Here is a 22,267-nt window from a genome sequence, read left to right on the forward strand (position 1 = left end):
GTAGATACTAGATAATGTTTATATGCTAATCAAAATGATTCATTCCAGAGGGGGAAATTGCTAATGCAGGGGGTTATACAAAAGTTTAGTCCTTAGGGGAGATGAGACAGAGGGCAATTATCTGAGAGCTAAATACTTAAAAATGGGATTAATATCCTAAATCCAGACCTAGCCTCAAGACATACACTTCGAATTAATGACATAAGACTTAAAGTTTGCTCATAGTATGTATAATCAATAAGTTTTTGTTAATATATATCAATTGCTTAATGCTATATCTGGCACTCTTTAAAAACACTATTCATTTAACCCTCATAAAACCTTGTGAATTTGGGATTATTAATCCCATTTTATTTTATTTTTTTTAAATCTTTATTTATTTTTGAGAGAGAGAGAGACAGAGTGTGAGTGGGGGAGGGAGGGAGAGTGAGGGAGAGAGGGAGATGCAGAATCCAAAGCAGGCTCCAGGCTCTGAGCTGTCAGCACAGAGCCTGATACAGGCTTGAACTCACAAACCACGAGATCATGACCTGAGCTGAAGTTGGACACTTAACCTGAGCCACCCAGGCACCCCATATTAACCCCATTTTATAGATGAGAAAACAACGTTCAAATATGCCAAGTTATTATTGGTAGACCCAGGATTCTTAAGTTTTCAAGTTCCTCAAACTTGAATATTTTTACCAAATATTCTTGTGAAAATACATTCTTTTTTTTTATGTGTATTTATTTTTGAGAGAGAGAGTGCGCAAAAGTGGGGGAGGGACAGAGAGAGGAGGAAACACAGAGCTGTCAGCGCAGAGCCCAACTCAGAACTCAAACCCACGAAGTGTGAGATCATGACCTAAGCTGAAGTCAGACATTTAACCAGTTGAGCCACTCAGGCGCCCCTGAAAATACATTCTTAATTAAGCAGTTCTCATTAATAGGTTTATTTACTTAGAACACTATAAATATATCGTAAATCCCCAGAGTGGCTCTCTAAGGATTTATTAATTTTATTTTCTACATATGCAGGTAGATCAGTATTTATTTTCATCACTATCAAGTAATTTTCATAATGTAAACATAGAAAATTAATTTGTCCATCATTTGTTGTTAATAGTAAACTTTTTTGTAAGAAGATTGAAAGACTTTTTGATCCTGAGTACTTGAACCCAGATTCTCGGAATAATGCAGCGACATTATACAGGTATGGTGATGTATTTTTCTTTGATATTCTGTACAGTGCAGCTGAATTCTTTAATTTTACTACATTTAAAATTTTTCTCCTTGGATATTTTTGTATGTTCTTTGTGTTATAGATGCTGTTTGTGTAAGAAACTTTTAACAAAAGAAACAGAAAGAAGAATTCCTTGCATTCCTGGAAAAATCAATGTGGATCAACATGGAAATATTATCTACATTCACATAAGGTGCAGTAACAATAAAATATAGCTTTTAAATGTGAATTACTAGTGTTTGTCTAAGAACATAACTAGTATTATAAGGCATAGGATAACATTTTTCTCTGAATGTAATCCAACTTTGAGTTAGAAAGATGCTACTTGCGGGGTGCCTTGGTGGCTCAGTTGGTTAAGCATCCAACTTTGGCTCAGGTCATGATCTCACGATTCGTGAATTTGAACCCCACATTGGGCTCTGTGCTGACAGCTCAGAGCCTGGATCCTGCTTCGAATTGTGTCTCTCTGCCCCTCCCCTGCTTGCCTGTCTCTGTCTATCAAAAATACATAAACATTTGGGGCGCCTGGATGGCTCAGTCGGTTCAGTGTCCGACTTCAACTCAGGTCATGATCTCACAGTTCATGAGTTGGAGCCCCATGTCAGGCTCTGTGCTGACAGCTCAGAGCCTGGAGCCTGCTTCCGATTCTGTGTCTCCCTCTCTGTCTGCCCCTCCCCCGTTCACGCTCTGTCTCTCAAAAAGTGAGTAAACGTTAACAACAACAAAAAAAATACATAAACATTTTTTAAAAATTTAAAAAAAGATGCTACTTTCAAAACAAAGTTTTGCAAAAGTTTTATTTTATTTACTAAGTAAATTTCATGATTTTTTAAACTTTAAAATAGTAAAAATTATTCTTGAAAGATATTCTGGTCACTGCCATTAAAAATTATTTCCCTAACAGATTTTATTTATGCAAATGTTATATTGAATTTGACAGAGAACCAAATTTACTTTCAGGTAAATTTTGGTGAATGAGGAAATTGTCTTTAAAATTGAATTTTCCATAATCTATTTATTCTTCATACTTTGTCAGTATTTCATTAGTTACGTAGTCTTTTCTTATTCCCCTTTAGGTTCAAAACTAGTTCTCGTTATCAGTTGGGGGGAGAGTGTTGCAAATTGGTATAATATCTCAGAAAAGCAAAAATTCTGAAATGTATGTATTTTCTAAAAATATCTTCCTGCTAGGAATTTCTCCAAAGAGGTAATGTTAGATTTGTGAAAGCACTCAACAAGAACATTTATCGCTATATTGTTTAAATAGAAAAAAAGGGAAATATCCAAATGATTAAGTGAATTAAAATATATCCATGTAGTAGTATATCTATATGTAACATATCTAATCCATTCTCAATGTGCAGCCTTTGAGAATAATGTTGTAAAAGAATGTATACTTACGTAGCAAGTTGTTAGTCGTGAATTAAGTGGGGGGAAGAAAGTTCATAAAACTAGAAACATTTCGCCAAAGTGTAAACTGTGGTGTTACCTTTAAGTAATAATATTATGGATGCTTTTAATTTTGTTTGTTTTTTTCTTCTATGATAAAAATGTATAGCACTTTTGTTCACTATAAATGTTAAATTGCATATTTTAAACATTAAAACAAATATAAACACATATGACCCTAGTATTAATAGCATAGTCATGTTTATTTTATTTTTATTTTTTTAAGTTTATTTTCTTAGTAATTTCTACACCCAACATAGGGCTTGAACTCATGGCCCTGAGATGAAGAGTTCCATGCACCTCCAACTGAGCCAGCCAGGCACCCTTTACAGTCATGTTTAAAATGTTTCATTTTTGTCTTCATATGACAATCAGGGAAATCTTCATTAGTTATTGTAAGCACCTAGGATGTTATACTTCTTTGTCTTAAGACTTGATTTCACCTTTTGGAAAGCACTTTCATTCTGACAGCAATAACTCTTAATACTATTTGAAAAAAATTGATATTGACTTCAACATCCATTTTTGATTTATTTAAAGCATTTCCGTGCAAGTTAGCTGTTGATATTTTTTCCGTTGTCTTTAATTAAAACAGATGTGCCTATGTAATTTGTAATAACATCATGACATCCTGTTATTTGTTGAACTAAGGACAAAAATAGCAAAAGTTCAAAAGATTAAGGGATTTGGAAAAAATAGGAACATGAGTTACATATGGACATAGCCAATAGGGTTTTAAGCCTTTGCTATTTTTTAAGTTTATAACTTAAAAATGTATGTTACTAAGACCTGATTATATATTACTATATTATTGAATTATTGGAGAATTCCTTTTGAAAATAATATAAATAATATATTAATGAAATGTTTAGAATCACCAATAATTAATAACAACTTATTCTATAATATGTACAATTAGAATAAAGGTTCTATTTAGCAACATACGCCTAAGTCTCAACTGTTAGTCTGCTCAAACTACATTTAACATAGCTCAGCAAAATAATTTGTATAGTTTAGCAAAATAATTTGGCGTTCAATCTTTTATATCTTTTTCTTGTGTCCACAGAAAAAGAGAATAAACAAACTCCAAATGAAATTTTATCTACTGTCAGTATAGTCCATCCCACAACCAACATTTGGGGAATGTTATTGGAAATAAGCCACAAATTTAAAAACATGTACTGAAAACAAATTGTTTATATTACTTGCTTGTAAAATAAGATAATAATTGAGGCTCTTTTCCCCAGGGATAAGACTTGGGATGTTCATGAGTATTTGAATAGTCTTTTTGAAGAATTAAAATCTTGGAGAGATGTATATTGGCGCTTGTGGGGAACAGTCAACTGGCTAACTTGTTCAAGATGTTATCAGGTGAGGTTTTTTTTTTTTTTCTTTTTAATATCTTGTTCTGTAAACATTCATAGCGGGCTCTCCCTTTTTTTGTTTTTGTTTTTTTTTTTTCAAGATTTTGTTTGTAAGTAATCTCTGCATCCAACATGGGGCTTGAATTCACAACCCCAGGATCAGGCATTGCATACTCTACTGACTGAGCCAACCAGGCACCCCGCATAGTAGGCTCTTTTAATACAGGATGTTTAACTAGTATGTTTGGATGTGTTTCGACAATATCTGACATCTTTTTAAAGAAACTAGTGGCAAAAACGGTAACACTATTAAACATTCCTTCCATCTGGTTTCATCTCTCTTACTGTGTATCTTTGTCTTCCTTTTTACTTTCATTGCTGAAACAACCAACACCTTGCCTCATTTTTAGAAAACCAACAGGTTTTAAGTGACCCAATCTGTTTTTTCAGTGGGAAAAAAACCAACAAAATCCTTACTACCTTTAGTTATTTTAAGCCAGACTTTCTCTGTTAGCCCATTAATTTCTTCAAAAATTCAGAAACACTTTGTAGATATGGTACTATTGATATGTGCTCTTCTTATTGTAGCTTATTGTAGTTGTGTTCCCAAAAAGGTTAAAAGATTTTGTTCATTTTTTAAAAATAAATGAAGTCTGTAATAAAACCACAAGAAGCTTACTATATGAAGGTACCTGTAATAAATAATTTTATAAAATAAATAGATTTTAATAGGTCACAGTCATTCCTAATTAGTGTTAGGTATAAATCTAGAGTGTTCTACATAAAATTTTTTATAAATCCCTAATATCTCCTTTCCTCACTAATTTTCCTCTCTCACTTGAGTAATAATTTTTGGTAAATAGAAAGAAGAGCAGCTTATCAGAACCATCAGAGTGAGTTTTTTCAAACTGTGTAAGTTTCCACCCAGTGAACTCTAGTCCCCACAATTTTTTAATTGGATTTTTTTTAAGAGACAGCATGAGAAAAGGGGGAGGGGCAGAGGAAGAGGAAGAGAGAATCCTGAACAGGGATCAACCTCAATATCATGACCTGAGCCAAAATCAAGAGTTGGATGCTTAACCAACTGAGCCAACCAGGCGCCCCCATAATAAATACTAAATATTATAACTCACTCTTCAATATGCTATAAAAAAGTGAAAAAAATCCCTCACATTTTCTGTGTTCTAAATGCTAAATAAGTTAGATTTTAGAAGCCTGATAGCCTTGATTATTAGTGATACTCCATTGTAGGGAAGACTACTACATACACCAGCCTGACAGTAAATAGTGCTGGTGAGGGTGTGGAGCAACTAGAACTCTCATACATAGCTGGTAGGAATGCAAAAGGACTCAAGGACTTTGGGAAACTGTTAGGCATGGTAAATGTTAAACTTACATTAGCCACACAATCCAGCAATCCTACTTCTAGGTAATTACCCAAGAGAAATAAAAACCTATGTTCACATGAAAACCTGTATGGAAATGTTTATTATGGTGGCTGTTTTCATAATGGACCCAAAGTAGGACACTATAAAGTCCTTCATGGGTGGGTGGATAAACATACTGTGATGCATTTATACATCACTAAAAAGGAATAAACTGACACATAAAACAGTGTGCATAAATTTCAAATCCATTTTCTAAGTAAAAGAAGCCAGACTCAAAAAGCTAAATACAGTATGATTCTAGTTACATGACATTCCGGAAGAGCCAAAACTATAGAAACAGTAAACAGATCAGTGTTGCGTGAGGCTAGTGTGGAAGAAGGAACTCAAAAGGGGCCTAGGGGAGTCTCTAGGCTGATGGAAGTGGCTTAGGCTTTGACTGTGGTGGTAGTTATGTGACTAAATGCATTTGTCACACCTCATAAAAAGGATGAAGTTTACTGTATAAGGATAAATTTTACTATATGAATGTTACACTTCAATAAATCCAATTAGGGGTGCCTGGGTGGTTCAGTCAGTTAAGTGTCCGACTCTTGATTTTGGCTCAGGTCGCAATCTCAGGGTCTTTAGATCAAGCCCTGCGTCAGGCTGTGGGCTGTGATGGAGCCTGCTTGGTATTCTCTCTCTCAAAATAAATAAACACTTAAAAAATATATATTACGGAGAGTTTATAAACCCATAAAATAGTTCATATGCAAAATATTTTGTGTATGTGCACCCTATAGCTTTAATCAGACTCCATATTTTTAAATTAAAAACCATTTGAAAATCATAATGGGAACTAACAGCAAAGACTTTTGAATATAGACTGATGAAGTTTTGGGGTGATGGTGGGGATCATGGGGCTTGGAGCTGATGGCCAAGAAAGAATTCTTGAAGATGTCTTTGGTGCAAAAAAGGTGACTTTATTAAAGCACAGGGACAGGACCCATTGGCAGGAAGAGCTGCATTGGGGTTGTGTAGAATGGCTGGTTATATACCATGGACTTGGGATAGGTAAAGTCAAAGAGAAGTTTCCAAAGAGACTTTCATATGCTAAAGACTTACTGGAGACCTAACTATTGTCAAGCTAAGGTTGTTTTTCCCTCTAGCAAAGCATTAACATTAAGACAGTAGGGGAGTTCCTGGACTTAGGCTATTGAGGAGATTGCCTTTTTCTTGTGAACTGATGGAGACTCTTATTAGTTTAACCATTTGGAGGTTTGTTTTTTTTTTTCCTTTCCTGTTTTTGGAAGTGTCCAGGAGATACCATACATGGCCCACCTTGAGGGAGTGTGCTGTTAGCCTGTACTTTGCTGTCAGCTTGCCCCGTGCTCCCTCATCATAGACTATCTTTTACTGCTTTTAGGTTCAACATCAGTGCTTAAAATTGTTAATTTTTAAATTTTCTTTAAATTATTTTACGAACTTAAAACACATCTGAAAACTATTAATTTTATAATTAAACCTTGGTCAGTTTTTGACCAGTGATTCAGAATTGTTCCATAGTTTTCACTAATATTGGTGCTAAATATTTATCTTAAAAAATATGTCTAGGAATAATCAAGTGAGGCAAATTTTATTTCATTTTTTTCCTTGGAAAACTTTTCATGTGATTAGCCATTTATAAAATTAGATGTACATCGAGATCAACTTAATGCACCTGAATTTTGAATGAAGTATTTTTATTCTTGCTTTTTAATAGCTTTACTGAGGTATAATTACCTGCCATATAATTAATTCATTTTAAATGTACAATTCAATGATTTTTAGTAAATTTACAGAGTTGTGTAACCATTACCACCATCCAATTTTAGTACATTTCCATCATTCCGAAAAGGTCCCTTGTGTCCATTTGCTGCCATTTCCCAGTCTATCTCCAACCCTAGGCAACCTCTAATCTACTTTGTATCTCTAAAGATTTGTTTTTCTGTACATATTATGTAAATGGAATATACATTATGTGTCTTAAGTAAAAATTTTTTGAGATGTATAATTTCATTGTGGGAATAATCATTGCTTTTATATATTTCTTTTTTCAGGCTTTTCTCTGTATAGAATTTTCACATTGTCAGTATCACTCAGAAACAGTGGTTTATCCAACTGCAGCAAGTTCACTGAGTACTGTTGGCACTGGTATTTATCCCTGTTGTAACCAAAAGGTTCTTCGGTTTGATCCCACTCAGCTAACAAAGGTAAATTTTGTTTTTTGTTGTTTTGGGGTTTTTTAGATTTTATCTATTTATTTATTTATTTTAATTTTTAAGTTTATTTATTTTGAGAGAGAGGGATGGAGAGAGTGCGTGGGAGGAGCAGGGAGAGAGGGAGAGAGAATCCCAAGCAGGCTCTGCGCTATCAGCCCAGAGCCTGATACAGGGCTTGAACCCATGAACTGAGATCATGACCCAAAAGTGTAGTATAAAGTACAAAGTATAAAGGTGATACATTCCTGTAGGAAAGACTTTAAAGAATATAAAAAATAAGTATAGTAAAAAGTAGGAGACCCTCTTTACACCACTCCCTTGTTCTGCATCTTGTCTTAGAGGTAACCAGTTAACAGTTTCCTTTCAGACATTTTATACATTTCAGACACAAATTATATGCAATGTTTTGGTATTGGAAATCTGATCATACTATTCATACTATTCTGCCCTTTTAGATCAACAGTATACTTAGGTTATCTTTCATTTTCTTTTACTGCAGTTTAATATCCTAAGCCGTGCATATATCACAATTTATTTAACCATCCTCCTGTTGATCAACATTTAGATTATTTCCAGATTGATGGTATTACAGTGTTGTAATGAACATCCTTGCACATATATCTTGGTACAATATGTGAGTATTGCTGTAGGTTAGAGTCCTTGATCCGTAACACTTTTGAAAAGGTTATATAATTAGATTTCATAAATGGGGGGGAAAGAATCTAAAGCTCTTCCTCCTCCTTCTCTTCCTCATCCATACAGCAGTTATTTATAAAGCACCAAAGCTGTTTCACACACTGTGCAAGTCAGAGAATAATCTAATTTCTGTAAAATTAGATTGTTTCCGCTTTCGTGGAGCTTTTAGTTCATACAGTACTATCAAAAGGAAAAAAAAAAAGCATGCAAGGAAATGTTTGAAGAAGTACACAGGGCCGTAAATATCTATAATAGGCTGGTCTGATGTGGGCATTCAAGTCAAGGAGTTGGCATTCAGTTGAGATCTGAAGAATGGATAGGAGTATATGAGGTAAAGAGGAAAAGAAAGAGCATTCTAATCTGAATACCAAAGCCAAAAGGAACACAGTGAATGAGAGAGACTGAAAGAAATTGCCTTTTGTAGAAAACATATAGTTTGAGAAAAAGTTGGCAGGGTAAATAGGCCCTGCAGGGCCAGGACCTTGTAGGCCATGTTACAGTTTATTCTTTATTTTGTATTTTGAAAATCACTTACAGTGTGGATGGAGAGTGGCTTGGGAATAGTAAGTGCAGTCAGGTACAAGAGGAAGTTACCGTGGTAGTCTTAGAGAGAGATGATAGTTTGGCCTAGGGTCGTAGAGATGAATTCAGTATTTAGGAAGTAAAACTGAAATGGCCTGGTAGATTATACCACAGAGGAAGAAGGAGTCGAGGATAACTCAGTTTCTTGCTTGTGCTCCTGGGTGGTGGTAGTGCTGTCTACTGACGAGGAAACAAGAAGGGAATCCGGTTTGGAGAGAAGCTCATGAGTTTTGCTTTGGACAGTCTGAGATTGAGGTGTCTAACAAAGAGTGTTAGATGCATGGGTCTTAGGGCTCAGAGAATTGGCTACCTGGAGGTGATAATTTTAAGTCTCCTTGCAAATAAGTAAGAATTGAAACCAGCAGGTATGGGTAAGCATAAGAAGAGCAGATAGCCTAAGGCAGAGCCCAGAGAGACTCCCAGAGTTTAATGGCTGGATAGAGAAGTGTGAGCCTGCAAACGAAAGTGATCAGGAGCAGCTGGAATAATAGGAGGAAAACCAAGGATGTTGTCGTGAAAGTCAAGGGAGTAGTATTTAAAGAAAGAAAAAGTGGACCATGATGCCAAATACTGGTAGAATAATGAAAGATATGTGTCCTTTGGCTTTGGTAACCTGGAATTCATAAGTGTAACAATCTGTTTTGTCAAAGTGCTAGATCCCAAAGCCAGATTGGTAAGGGTTGCAGAGTGAGTGAGTGGAAGAAGAACAAATGTGCACAATGTGAATAGCAACTCTTTTGGGAAATTTGAAAAAGGTAGAAAGTAAGTCAGTATTACGTTATAGATATTTGTTTATTGTTTCTGCTTTATTTTGTTTTGATAGGAGAGACCTTTTTATTTTTTTATTTTTATTTATTTATTTTTTTAAACGTTTATTTATTTCTGAGAGAGAGAGAGACAGAGACAGAGCATGAACGGGGGAGGGGCAGAGAGAGAGAGGGAGACACAGAATCTGAAGCAGGCTCCAGGCTCTGAGCCATCAGCCCAGAGCCCAATGCGGGGCTTGAACTCACGGACCATGAGCTGAGCTGAAGTCGGACGCTTAACCGACTGAACCACCCAGGTGCCCCAGGAGAGACCTTTTTAAAAGGCAGTGGGAAGGATCCAGTTGAGGAAGAGAGGTTGATAAGTATAAGGCTATGAGGATACAGGGTAGGGTGGGATCATAAGCACATGTGGCAATCTCAGTTTAGACAGGAGGAAGGGCAGTTCCTCTGTTGTAACAGTAGAGAAGAGTAGAATGGTTGCAGATATTAGTAAAATTGTGTTTTTGTCATTTAGATAAATTTTTCCAATCTAATGCCTTTCCTGTTCTCTATATAGTAGGGGGTAAAGCCATCTGCTAATAATAAGGGGAAAGGGAAGGTTTGAAGTAGTCTTTTTGGAAAACATGAGAGTGAATTTTCCAGAGAAAGGTTGTAGGTTAGTAAGCAGTTTGAGATCCCATGGGAGATTGGTAATCATAAATTTACAATGAAACCCAACATGTCTTTTATGTCACTCTCTCTAGCACCCCTAAGCTGGTTGAGTGCAAACATGGAGAAAATGGGTAGTTGAGGTCATCCAGAATTGGGGTTTTGCCAGATGGGTATGATTAGATTTACTGCCAAGGAATTTGGGTTATTAGCAAATTTAAGCTCAGTGGCAAATTTAAGCTCAGTGGCAAATTTAAATTTAACAGGAGATTAGATACAACTGGAAGATAAAAGTCAGAAGAAACTATCCAGAATGAAGCACAGAGAGACAAAATGATGAGAAATCTAAAAGTAAGAAACCTAGAGAGTGCATGTCATTTTTTAAATTGTGGTAAAATAAACATAAAAATTTCCATCTAAACTGTTTTTCAAGTGTACGGCCCAGTAGTATTAAGTATATTCACACTGTTGTACGACCAGTCTCCAGAACTCTTTCCTCTTGCAAAAACTGAAATTCTAGAGCCAAGCAACATTCTCCATTCCTCCTCCCCTCAGTGCCTGGCAACTCCCATTATATTTTCTGTCTCTACAAATTTGAATTCTCTAAGTACCTCATATAGTAGTATTCTACACTATTTATCTTTTTATGTAAGAAGCACTAATTTCTTAATGGGGTTCCCAATAGAAATAAAAAGAGAATGTATTAGAGGCAAAATTTGAAGAGATAACGGCTGAGATACTTCAGAATTATTGAAAGATTTTAATTTATAGATTCAAGAATTCCAGGGGTGCCTGGGTGGCTCAGTTGGTTGAGTGTTAGACTCTTGATTTTGGCTCAGGTCATGATCCCAGGGTTGTGGGATTGAACCCCACATTGGGCTTCACATTGAGCATGGAGTGTGCTTAAGATTCTCTCTCTCTCTCCCTCTCCCCTTCTCCCCTGCTCTCTCTCTTTAAAAAAAATAAATAAAGTAAAATAAATAAAAAAATAAAAAGAATTCTGGTGATTCCCTTTAATGGAATTGTTGAAGCACTATATTGTACACTTAAAACTAATATAACACTGTGTGTTAACTAACTGGAATTAAAAACAAAAAAAAAATTCCAGTGACTTCCAGTAAAAATGGTAGGAAATCCATACCTGCACATATCAGAGTGAAACTGCAGACAACAAAAGAAAACATTTAAAAGCAGCCAGATGGAAAAAGTAGATTCCCTTCAAAACATCAATAATGAGAGTTCACATCTCAAAATGGTGGCAATGGAAGCCAGAGTATAGTTCCTTCAGTCTTTAGTGTACCAAAAGAGTTAATATTCTAGAAATCTGTGCCTTCCTTAAATATCCTTCGAGAGTGAAGACAAAATAAAAACATTTTTAGGCAAAGAAAAATTGAAGGAATTTTCAACCAACGAATTGCTTTAAAGGAGATACTAATGATGTTCTCAAGATACAGGAAGGAATGAAGACCAAAGAAAAAAATTGATATATTGGTAAATCTAAATGAACATTGACTATATTAAGCAATGATGGTAACACTTTATGTGTGTGTGTGTATGTTTGTAATAAATATAGGACTATATAAGTAAAACAGAAAATTTAAAATAATTGACACATACTCTAGATTTTAATGTATAATTTTAAAACCCACAACAATAGCCTGTAGATTAGAAGGATGTTAAAGTGGAGGTCTGACAGTTTAAAAGGTCTTGCATTGTTTAAGAGAAGAGGTATTAATGGAGTGCCTGGGTGGCTTAGTCAGTTGAGCATCTGACTTCAACTCAGGTCATGATCTCATAGCTTCTGAGTTTGAGCCCCGTGTCAGGCTCTGTGCTGACAGCTCAGAGCCTGGAGCCTGCTTCGGATTCTGTCTCTCTCTCTCTCTCTCTCTCTCTACCCCTCCTCTGCTCATGCTCTGTCTCTTTGTCTCTCAAAAATAATAAACATTAAAAGAAAAATTAAAAAAAAACAGGAGGGGGGCGCCTGGGTGGCGCAGTCGGTTAAGCATCCGACTTCAGCCAGGTCACGATCTCGCGGTCCGTGAGTTCGAGCCCCGCGTCAGGCTCTGGGCTGATGGCTCGGAGCCTGGAGCCTGTTTCCGATTCTGTGTCTCCCTCTCTCTCTGCCCCTCCCCCGTTCATGCTCTGTCTCTCTCTGTCCCAAAAATAAATAAAAAACGTGGAAAAAAAATTTAAAAAAAAAAAAAAAACAGGAGGTATTAACAAATTAGACTTTGATAAGTCAAGGACACATGTTATAAGTTCTAGGGTAACCACTAAAAGGACAAAAGAATGTATAACTTCCAAATTAATGTATATAAAGGGAATGATTTAAAAAAAAATCTTAGCAAATTTAGAAATAAAAGGGAAATAACACAATCCAATAAAGAATAGATAATACACAACTTAAAACAAATGTCACACTTAATAGTGAAATGTAGAAAAGTTTTCCTTTGAAATTAGGAGTAAGATAAGGGTGCGCATTGTTACAACAGTTCTATTCAAATTGAACTGGAGGTCCTAGACAGTATATTAATGCAAGAAAAAAATAAAAAGTGTAAGGATCAAAAAGGAACTGTCATAATTTGCAGATCACATTGTGAACATAGAAAATCCTGAAGAATCTTCAGATAAATTATTAGAATTAATAGGAATTTAAGATTGATCTGTTAAAAATCATTTACAAAAACCATTTTTATTTCTATAAACCAAACAAGGTTAGAAGATCAAATTTATAAAAAGAAACCCATTTACAGTAGTCTCAAAAAGTCAGGTACCTAGGATTGCATCTAATAGAATATGTGCCAGAACTCTATACAGAAAACGTAAAACATTAATGAGAGAAAATAAAACTAAAAAATGGATTGTCATACCACATTCATAGATTGGAAAACTCAGTACTGTAAAGATGTAAATGTTCCCCAAACTGGTCTATTTAGATCAATGTAATCTCAATAAAAATACTAACAGATTTTTATTGGGAACTTTGCTAAACTGACTGTAATGTCTGTGGAAATGAAGAAGGCCAAGGATAACCAAGATACTCTCAAAGAACCAAAGGTAGAAGTGCTTGCTCTGCCCAACATGAAGATTTATTACAAAGCCATTAGGGTGATACTGGCAAAGAGGAGACAGACCAGTAGAAGAGAGTACTCAGAGCCACTTGGATACTTGACTATGACAGAGGTGGCAGTATAGAGCAGTGGGCAAAGGATAGACTTTTGAGTAAGAGGTCCTGGAACATTGGTATATCCATTTGGGGAAAAAAAATGGAAATGGAATCTATCCCAAACTACTCACAAAAAAAGATCTATATGTGAAAGGAGAATGAATAAAGCTATTAAAAGATAATACCATAAAAAATCTTATTTTGGGGGCGCCTGGGTGGCTCAGTCGGTTAAGTGGCCAACTTTGGCTCGGGTCATGATCTCACGGTCCGTGAGTTCGAGCCCCACGTCGGGCTCTGTGCTGACAGCTCAGAGCCTGGAGCCTGTTTCAGATTCTGTGTCTCCCTCTCTCTGACCCTCCCCCATTCATGCTCTGTCTCTCCCTGTCTCAAAAATAAATAAAAAACGTTAAAAAAAATTTTTTTTTTTAAATCTTATTTTTTATTTTAGAGTGAGTAGGGGAGAGGGGCAGAGAGAGAGAGAGAGAGAGAGAGAGAGAGAGAGTCTTAAGCAGGCTCCATGCTCAGCGTATGGAGCCCAAGACAGGGCTCGATCCCATGACCCTGGGATCATGACCTGAGCTGAAATCAAGAAGCGGATGATCAACCAACTGAGTCACCCACACATCCATTATTTAGTTTTTTTAAGTAAACTCTACCCCCCAATATGGAGCTCAAACTCACAAATCCAAGGTCAAGAGTTGCATGCTCTAATGAATGAGCCAGCCAGGAGTCCCAAGAAAGAGATTTTTAAATTCCAGTACATCACCTACATTAAATAAACTTCAATAGACAAAGTCATAGGTAGGACCAGATGTTAGCAACATATCCATAAAAGATTCATATTAAGATGTTTTTATCTCATACAAATCAATAAGAAAACAGTAAGTGTTTTAACTTTTTCGTGTTTATTTATTTTTGAGACAGAGCGTGAGCAGGGGAGGGGCAGAGAGAGAGGGAGACACAGAATCAGAAGTAGGCTCTAGGCTCTGAGCTGTCAGCACAGAGCCCGACATGAGGCTCGAACTCAAGAGCTGTGAGATCATGACCTGAGCTGAAGTTGGACACTTAACCGACTGAGCCACCCAGGCACCCCACAATAAGAAAACAATAATAGGAACGTCACACAAGAAGGCATTTTGCTGGGGAAAAAAGACATTTAGCTGTCTTGTAACCACGAAAAGGAGTTCAACCTCATTTGTAGTTGAGGAAATGCAAATTAAAACCACAATGAGAGGGGCGCCTGGGTGGCTCAGTCGGTTAAGCATCTGACTTCGGCTCAGGTCACAATCTCGTGGTCCATGAGTTTGAGCCCCGCATCGGGCTCTGTGCTGACTGCTCAGAGCCTGGAACCTGTTTCAGATTCTGTCTCCCTCTCTCTCTGACCCTCCCCATTCATGCTCTCTCTCTGTCTCAAAAATAAATAAACGTTAAAAAAAAATTAAAAAATTAATTAAAAAAAATAAAACCACAATGAGATGCTACTACATGCTCACCAGAATGACTAAGATTAAAATGCCTTACCAAGTGTTAGTATATAGAGTAATAACACTCATATACTTCTGAGAGTAATATAACTTGGTACACATGAGCACTTTTACACCAGGAAGTGTAAAAGATTGTTCATAACAGTTTTATTTGTAATTGCTCCAAACTGGAAACAACCCATCCATCAACTGTAGAATACATATGCAAATTGTGAATTTGCATACAATGGAATAGTATACGTTAAAACAAATGTTATTGTTACATACAATAATGTGGTCGACTCATAAAGACATAATGTTAAACAAAACAAGTGAGGTAAAAGTATAGCTAAGTTTAGGGATGCATCCTTTAGTGGTAAAAGGATGAAAGCAAGGAAGTGAGTACCATAAAAGTCAGGATAAAGATTATCTTTTGGGAGAAAGGAGGCAGTTACAATCAGGAATGAGCCCATAGGAATTCCAAAAGTGTTGGTAATATTCTAGTTTTTTTAATTGTGTGTGTGTGTGTGTGTGTGTATACACTTATAGATATATAAGTTTATTTATTTTGAGAGAGAGAGAGAGAGAGAATCCCTGGCAGGCTCCCATGTGGGACTTGAACTCATGAACTGTGAGATCATGACCTGAGCCAAAATCAAGAGTCAGATGCTCAACCAACTGAGCCACCCAGGCACCCCAGCAATATTCTGTTTCTTAATGTGAATGAATGTTGGTTACATGAATATTCTTGACTGTTTATTAAGGTGTACATTTATATTTCTTGCTCTTTTCTGTATGAGCACAGTTAACCCTTGAACAACATGGGTGAACGGCATGGATCCACTTATATGTTGATTTTTTTTTTTGATAAGTACAGTATAGTACCATAAATATTTTTTCTTCCTTTTTATTTTCTTTCCTTAGCTTGCCTTATTTTAAGAATACAGTATATAATACATATAACACACAATATGTGTTGATCAGCTGTTTATCAGTAAGGTTTCCAGTCAACAGTAGGCTCTTAGTAGTTAAGTTTTGGGGAGCCAAAAGTTATGTGGATTTTTGACTATGCAGGGGATCAGCACCCCAACCCTGCATTATACAGGAATCAACTGCCTTATTTTTTTCTTGAGAAAAAGTTATAAAATGGTTAATATGACAATATGGCTGGGCAAAGAAAAACAAAAACATACAATCATCTTTAAAGGAATATTTCTATTACAAACCAACCTCTCTAACGTAGTATCTCTTACATGACAGGGTTGTAAAGTGAAGGACCATGTAGTTGCTCTTCATGATCAAAGTGAAGGCGGAGATTTGCTGTCGTGTCCAACCACTAGAATACTGGACGATCTGCACAAACACAAAGATGTCATTGTTGTGCCTTTTTCTAAAGATACAGTTAGGTGAGGTGGGGGTGGGGGGACGCGCTGCAGCGCTTCATTCAGTGCTTCCCATCTCAGAATCCTCGTGCCTCCCCAAACCAATAATGGCAGACCCCACATAGCTTACGTTATTCCAGAAAGCTTACTGAAATTATATGTCAGCTTGCAGTAAGAGCAAGCAGGTGTTTATTTGATAGAAAAAATATGGGAGGTCCAAGGGAAAGAAAAACTAATAAAAAGAGTCTTTGGTGATTGAAAGGTTGGGACCTGCAATTCAGTTTTTGAGGGTTTTTTTTTCTTTTTTGAAGTCACTTAAGCCCTTTTTAAATCCTTGATTGATACAACTAGAAAAAAAATGACTAAGGTTATCTTTGCATAAATTTGAAATCCTTGATTTAATAATTTCTGAAGTCACTTCTATCATTTTGCAATTGCAGTAAGCTGTCAGGTTGGGGGTAGGGGGACCCTTTCCTGCAGGCTGTTCTCATAAAAGTACCAGTCTTAGCAGCCCATCTCACTACCTGGCAAGTAGGATGCTTGGAATGCAGTAGTGCCTCCCCTGTATGGAGTGCCTTCTGCTAGGGGAAATCACTGGAGGAATTAAGAAATGGAAATGTTGAGGTGGCATGCCTTATACTCAAGAACTATATTTCTAAAGAACATTTATAAAACATTTGCAATAAAAATAGACATCATTTGCATTTAACTTCTTCTGAAATTGAACACTTCTCCCTAAAATCTCTTTTTCTTTCAAGTGATTCTGGGGTTGGTCCCTGTGATGAAAAGGGTCTAGATTGTGATGTTTTATTGGAGCCAAATACACCATGGGGCCCCAAAAGTGGGGAGCTCAATGCTGTGAGTAGCTTGTTTCACTTATTCTTTTTTGATATGAACAATTGGTGACATTTAATCTTTGACTGAAATGTGATGGGTTTAAACTGAAATTGATATTTTCAATTAATAAGCATTTACTGACTATCTGATCATAACAAATGCTGAGTTAGTAGGACTGTAAGGGTAATAGGACATGTTCCTTGCCCTCAACTAATAATTAATCAACTTCAATTTGGGGAAAAAATATAACATGTTCTTCAGAGGTTTTATTATGAACAAGTAATGATTTGAGGATTGAAGATAGTATGAATGGGATATTTTGTCCCCTCCTAATTCTAATTCTGTAAACTTTTTTGGTATGAAATTTTTTTTTAATTGAAATCAGGAATGCATTTAGTTTTTGCAGGGTTTCAAAACTGAAATATTTTTCAGGTGGCCAGATAGCTTTAAGTCCTTTGATTCTTATTACTGACAACCAGGGAATCTCTATTTGCCCATGAACTTCCTCGCTTTGTATTGGCTGAGGTATCATTTACTTGACAAAGTGAAATATTCTATGTAAAATGTATTGTCAACTCCAAATGGCTACAAATATTCAATCATTAACATTCTTTAATTATGTACAATATAGCAAATGAGGTTTTTTGAATATCCATATATAATTTGGTTCTTGAATCTATAATAAAATATAAACATTAAAAAGTGATTGAAATAGTTCAAAAATTAAATCATATTATCTCTGCCTGTGATTTACTTATCCTTTGGAAATGATACTGGGAAGTGTTGATTTTCCTTTTTGTTTTTTTGTTTTGTTTTTAATGTTTATTTATTTTGAGAGAGAGTGAGTAAGAAAGGGTTCGGAGACAGGGCAGAGACAGTGAGAGACAGAGTATCCAAAGTGGGCTCTGCACTGACAGCAGAGAGTCCATTGCAGGGCTTGAACTCACGAACCGTGAGATCACGACCCCAGCTGAAGTTGGATGTTTGACCAGCTGAGCCACCCAGGTGCCCCAGAAGTGTTGATTTTCTTTTTTTTTCTTTTTTTTTTTTTTTAATGTTTGTTTATTTTGAGTGAGTGAGTGAGCATGAGCAGAGAGAGGGAGTAGAAGGAGAGTGAACAGAAAGAGAGGAGAAGAGAGAATCCCAAGCAGGCTCCATGCTGTCAGCACAGAGCCCATTGCAGGGCTTGATCTCACAAACTGTGAGATCATGACCTAAGCCGAAATCAAAACTCAAACACTTAAGACTGAGCAAACCCAGCTGCCCCGATTTTCTTTTTCTTTCTTTTCTTTTTATAAACATATACATCTTTTTATAGACAGCCGTTATAAAAACCTTGTAAAACATCATTTTCAGCCTGAGTTTTAAGTTGTTTCAACCTGGAAAGGAACTATACTTGCAGCTTTTTTCAACTCTTACAGTATCCACATGAAAATAAGGAGCTGCAATCTGGGTAGATACAAATTTATTAATCTCTCATTCCTTTGTCTTATAGTTTTTGTCACTGAAAAACTGGACTCTGCAACTGGTAAGTAAGCAACTATACTTTACTTTCATAGATCTCTTTCTTCCAAAACTAAAGTTTAGTTTAATAGAATCTTACCAGTATCTTATTTTACAGACTTTAGTTCAATGCAGTTATCTTTTTCAGCTTCTGTAATTTTGTACTTAACTAAAAATGCCATTGTTTAAAACAGACATATACTCCATAAGTCTCCTTAGTGGCTTTTTTGAAGTCACTTTTAAGTCACATTAGGTCATAGAACAAAGCAACAAATGTATTAAATTCCAGGTATTTGGTGGTTTGATTGACACGTTGGTTGATTTTTTTTTTTTTTTACCTCTTTGCCATCACCCTGCCATGTGCCACCAATATTCAGAAGAATGGAAGTGGAATTTGGATCAGTGATGACAGAAAGCAGGGTGGGTAGATGCAGGAAGCTGATGCAGATATGGTTGAGTAATCCAAGGCCACGTTTATCCAGAGAATGTGTACATATGGTTGCTTATGGGACTAGTTTAATACTAGCAATTATTATATTTTAATGTAATCCTGATATCAAGGAACATGCATTCAGTTGAGTGATAGAGGTATAGTTTGACAAATGCTGATGACCTATTATGGGCCCAACACTCTACTAGAATATGCGAAGGAAATAAATAAAAGATATTTAATGTAATGTGATCCTCTCCTAAATGTAGAACTTCTTATGGCCATTTCCTGAATGTTGTATTAGGTATTCGTCATTTTATTAGCTCTTGTTTGACTCATTAAATTTAGATAAATTTGAAAGCGTCCATTAGAGATGTATTAATATTATGTTTTTAAAAGGGTGTGTGTGTGTGTGTTTTTTTTAATTCAGAAACAACAATCATTATTTTCGGAAGAAGAAGAATATACCACTGGATCTGAGGTCACTGAAGATGAAGTTGGAGATGAAGAAGAAATATCCAAGAAACAAAGTACTGATTTCTAAGATAAAATCAAGTCTCACTTTTATGAAGGGGTTGCATTCTAAAGGCTCTAATGCAAGGGATGATGAATTAGCTTTGTAAGTCTACATGGTAGGTTACAACATGGAAAAAAAATAAATAAAGGAGGCTTCATCAAGATTCTCTAACCCTGGCACTAACACAGAATAATCACAAAGTTATTTAAAAAGTGCAGTGTACTGAGAAATAATCCTCCAAGTTTTCATTTCAAGCGTAACCTAAGGGGTTTCTCAAAATGTATGACTTATATCAGTGTACCAGAGATGATTTGAAGTGACACTGTTCGAGCCCCACATCAGGCTTTGTGCTGACAGCTCAGAGCCTGGAGCCTGCTTCAGAATCTGTGTCTCCCTCTCTGTCTCCCCCTCCCCCATTCACGCTCTGTCTCTCTCTCTCTCAAAAAATAAACATAATAATAAAAAAATTTTTTTTGAAGTGACACTCAAATGAAGCACCAGAGTATGATTTTTAAAAAACTAAAAACATGATTTTATACAACTACAGAATGAACTTGTGTCAACATTTTTCAACTCATTAGTGAGAGAAACAGCCAAAGTTGGTTCAGAGAACATTTGAAGGCTTGGGTATTTATAGACACTTGAAAAAGAATGTTAAAAAGGATTGCAAGTTAGTGGCAAAACTGATTGATGTTCTACTAGGCAGTAACTGATAACCTTTGAGGTTATCTTTTCTTCTAAAAAAGAATCATTTGCATTTCTATTAGACACAAAAATCTGCAAGTTAACATAAGACTTCATGTCCTCTGGGCCTTCAATAACAGTAAATAGGAAAGACACAAGGATATTTTCTTTGAGAATTAAGTAATTCTTACATGGGCCTTTTTTTTTAAAAATATAATTATTATCAAATTAGCTTGCATACAACACCCAGTGCTCATCCCAACAAGTGCAATATTACACTATTGCAATATTACAATATTCCATTGTGTGAGTGTATCACCCATTGTGTGAGTATATCACCTCCTCAATGGCCGTCACCCATTTTCCCTCCCCTCCACCCCCTCCACCCCCTCCACCCTCAGTTTCTTCTCTGTATTTAAGAGTCTCTTGTGGTTTGCCTCCTTCCCTCTCTGTAACTGTTTTTTTCCCCTTCCCTTCCCCTATGGTCTTCTGTTTCTCAAGATCCACATATGAGTGAAAACATTGATATCTGTCCTCTGACTGACTTATTTCACTCAGCATAATACCTTCCAGTTCCATTCATGTTGCTGCAAATGGCATGATTTCATTCTTTCTCATTGCCAAGTAGTATTCCATTGTATATATAAACCACATCTTCTTTATTCATTTGTCAGTTGATGGACATTTAGGCTCTTTCCATAATTTGGCTCTTGTTCAAAGTGCTGCTATAAACATTGGGGTACATATGCCCCTCTGCATCAGCACTCCTGTATCCCTTGGGTAAATTCCTAGTAGTGCTATTGCTGAGACATAGGGTAGATCTATTTTTAATTTTTTGACAGACTTTATATTCAGATTTGGGGGCTTACCTGCTTAGCTTCACCTTGCTTTATGGGTTCCCTCTCTATTACTAGTTGTTTTCTAGTCCTAAGTAGGGCTCCTGCTTTCAGAAGCTTGAGCTCAATGAAGTTTGGGAAATCGTCCAGTCAAAGGCACAAGAAAGTCTCACTTCTCTTCAAGAGCAATTCTGTCTTGCAAGTGTCTTTCTGCTTGCCTGCTTAGCTGGATCTCCTAGGGTCTCCTGTACACTTTCATAGTTTAACAATCATTTGGGCAGAGTTTATAGTCACATTTTAGATCTCCAGTCTTCTGTGACTTTCTTCTAAAATTTCACCTTTAAATTTCCAGCTTCTCTTTCTTTCAATTGTATCATCTTTTCCCTGGAGCTCATAAGGCTGTAATTTTCCTACCTTAGCTGGGGATATTGAGAAAAGTGCCCTCAGGCAGAAAGCCATAAACTCACAATTCTTACCTCATGCATCTTTTTTTTTAAGTTTTTAATTTTAATTCTAATATAGTTAACATAGAGTGTTTTATTAGTTTCAGGTGTACAATACAGTGATTCAACAATTCTATAGATTACTCAGTGCTCATTGTGATAAGCATATCATCATGATAAGTGTACTCTTTTAACCCCATCACCTGTTTCATTCAATCCCTCCCCTACCTCCCCACCTCATGCATCCTTTAAATGTAAACACTCAACTTTCTACCTCCCTTTGATTATTTGTCAGTACCTACATTTGGTTGTTTATAGTATTTTTGCTCTCTTTCTACCATTCTTTTCTTTAGAAGGAACTTGTCGTCACACTCTAATCTCACCCTATCGTGTCTTTTTGATGTTTGGGAAACAGTGATCTGATGTACTCGCCTTACCTTCCAACATTGATTTTAGAGAAACGCATCTTTCCCCTCCTTCTTTTCTTTTCCTTTCCTTTGTCCTCTACACTGTCAGCTAGAATAAATTCAGAATATTGATTGTAGCAAAGCACTAGTTCAGAATACAATTTGTCCCAAATCTGCTTCCTCCCAAAATCATTTCTGTCCTACCTCCATTTTTACCCAAATAGCCCCTTCCCACCCACCCAA

At 36.2% G+C, this 22,267-nt stretch overlaps 1 protein-coding gene across 5 annotated transcripts in view; it reads left to right on the plus strand.

Annotated features, from left to right (window-relative positions):
- Window positions 1–22,267, plus strand: part of SANBR (SANT and BTB domain regulator of CSR) — a 55,836-nt gene that overhangs the window by 26,548 nt on the left and 7,021 nt on the right. For 4 of the 5 annotated variants that reach the window (XM_019430269.2, XM_019430336.2, XM_019430490.2 and 1 more), the window contains 8 exons: window positions 1,106–1,192; window positions 1,305–1,415; window positions 3,919–4,042; window positions 7,502–7,654; window positions 16,246–16,391; window positions 17,126–17,225; window positions 18,700–18,732; window positions 19,568–19,667. In XM_019430269.2, coding sequence (XP_019285814.1) covers window positions 1,106–1,192; window positions 1,305–1,415; window positions 3,919–4,042; window positions 7,502–7,654; window positions 16,246–16,391; window positions 17,126–17,225; window positions 18,700–18,732; window positions 19,568–19,667 — 854 coding nt within the window. Of the gene's footprint in view, window positions 1–1,105; window positions 1,193–1,304; window positions 1,416–3,918; window positions 4,043–7,501; window positions 7,655–16,245; window positions 16,392–17,125; window positions 17,226–18,699; window positions 18,733–19,084; window positions 19,128–19,567; window positions 19,668–22,267 lie in introns of all 5 variants that reach the window. The other variant, XR_002075308.2, reaches the window with a different exon arrangement.

This window comes from Panthera pardus, unplaced genomic scaffold, assembly GCF_024362965.1.
Source record: "Panthera pardus isolate Hobbes unplaced genomic scaffold, ASM2436296v1 HiC_scaffold_25, whole genome shotgun sequence".
In the NCBI taxonomy this organism is placed as follows: domain Eukaryota; kingdom Metazoa; phylum Chordata; class Mammalia; order Carnivora; family Felidae; genus Panthera; species Panthera pardus.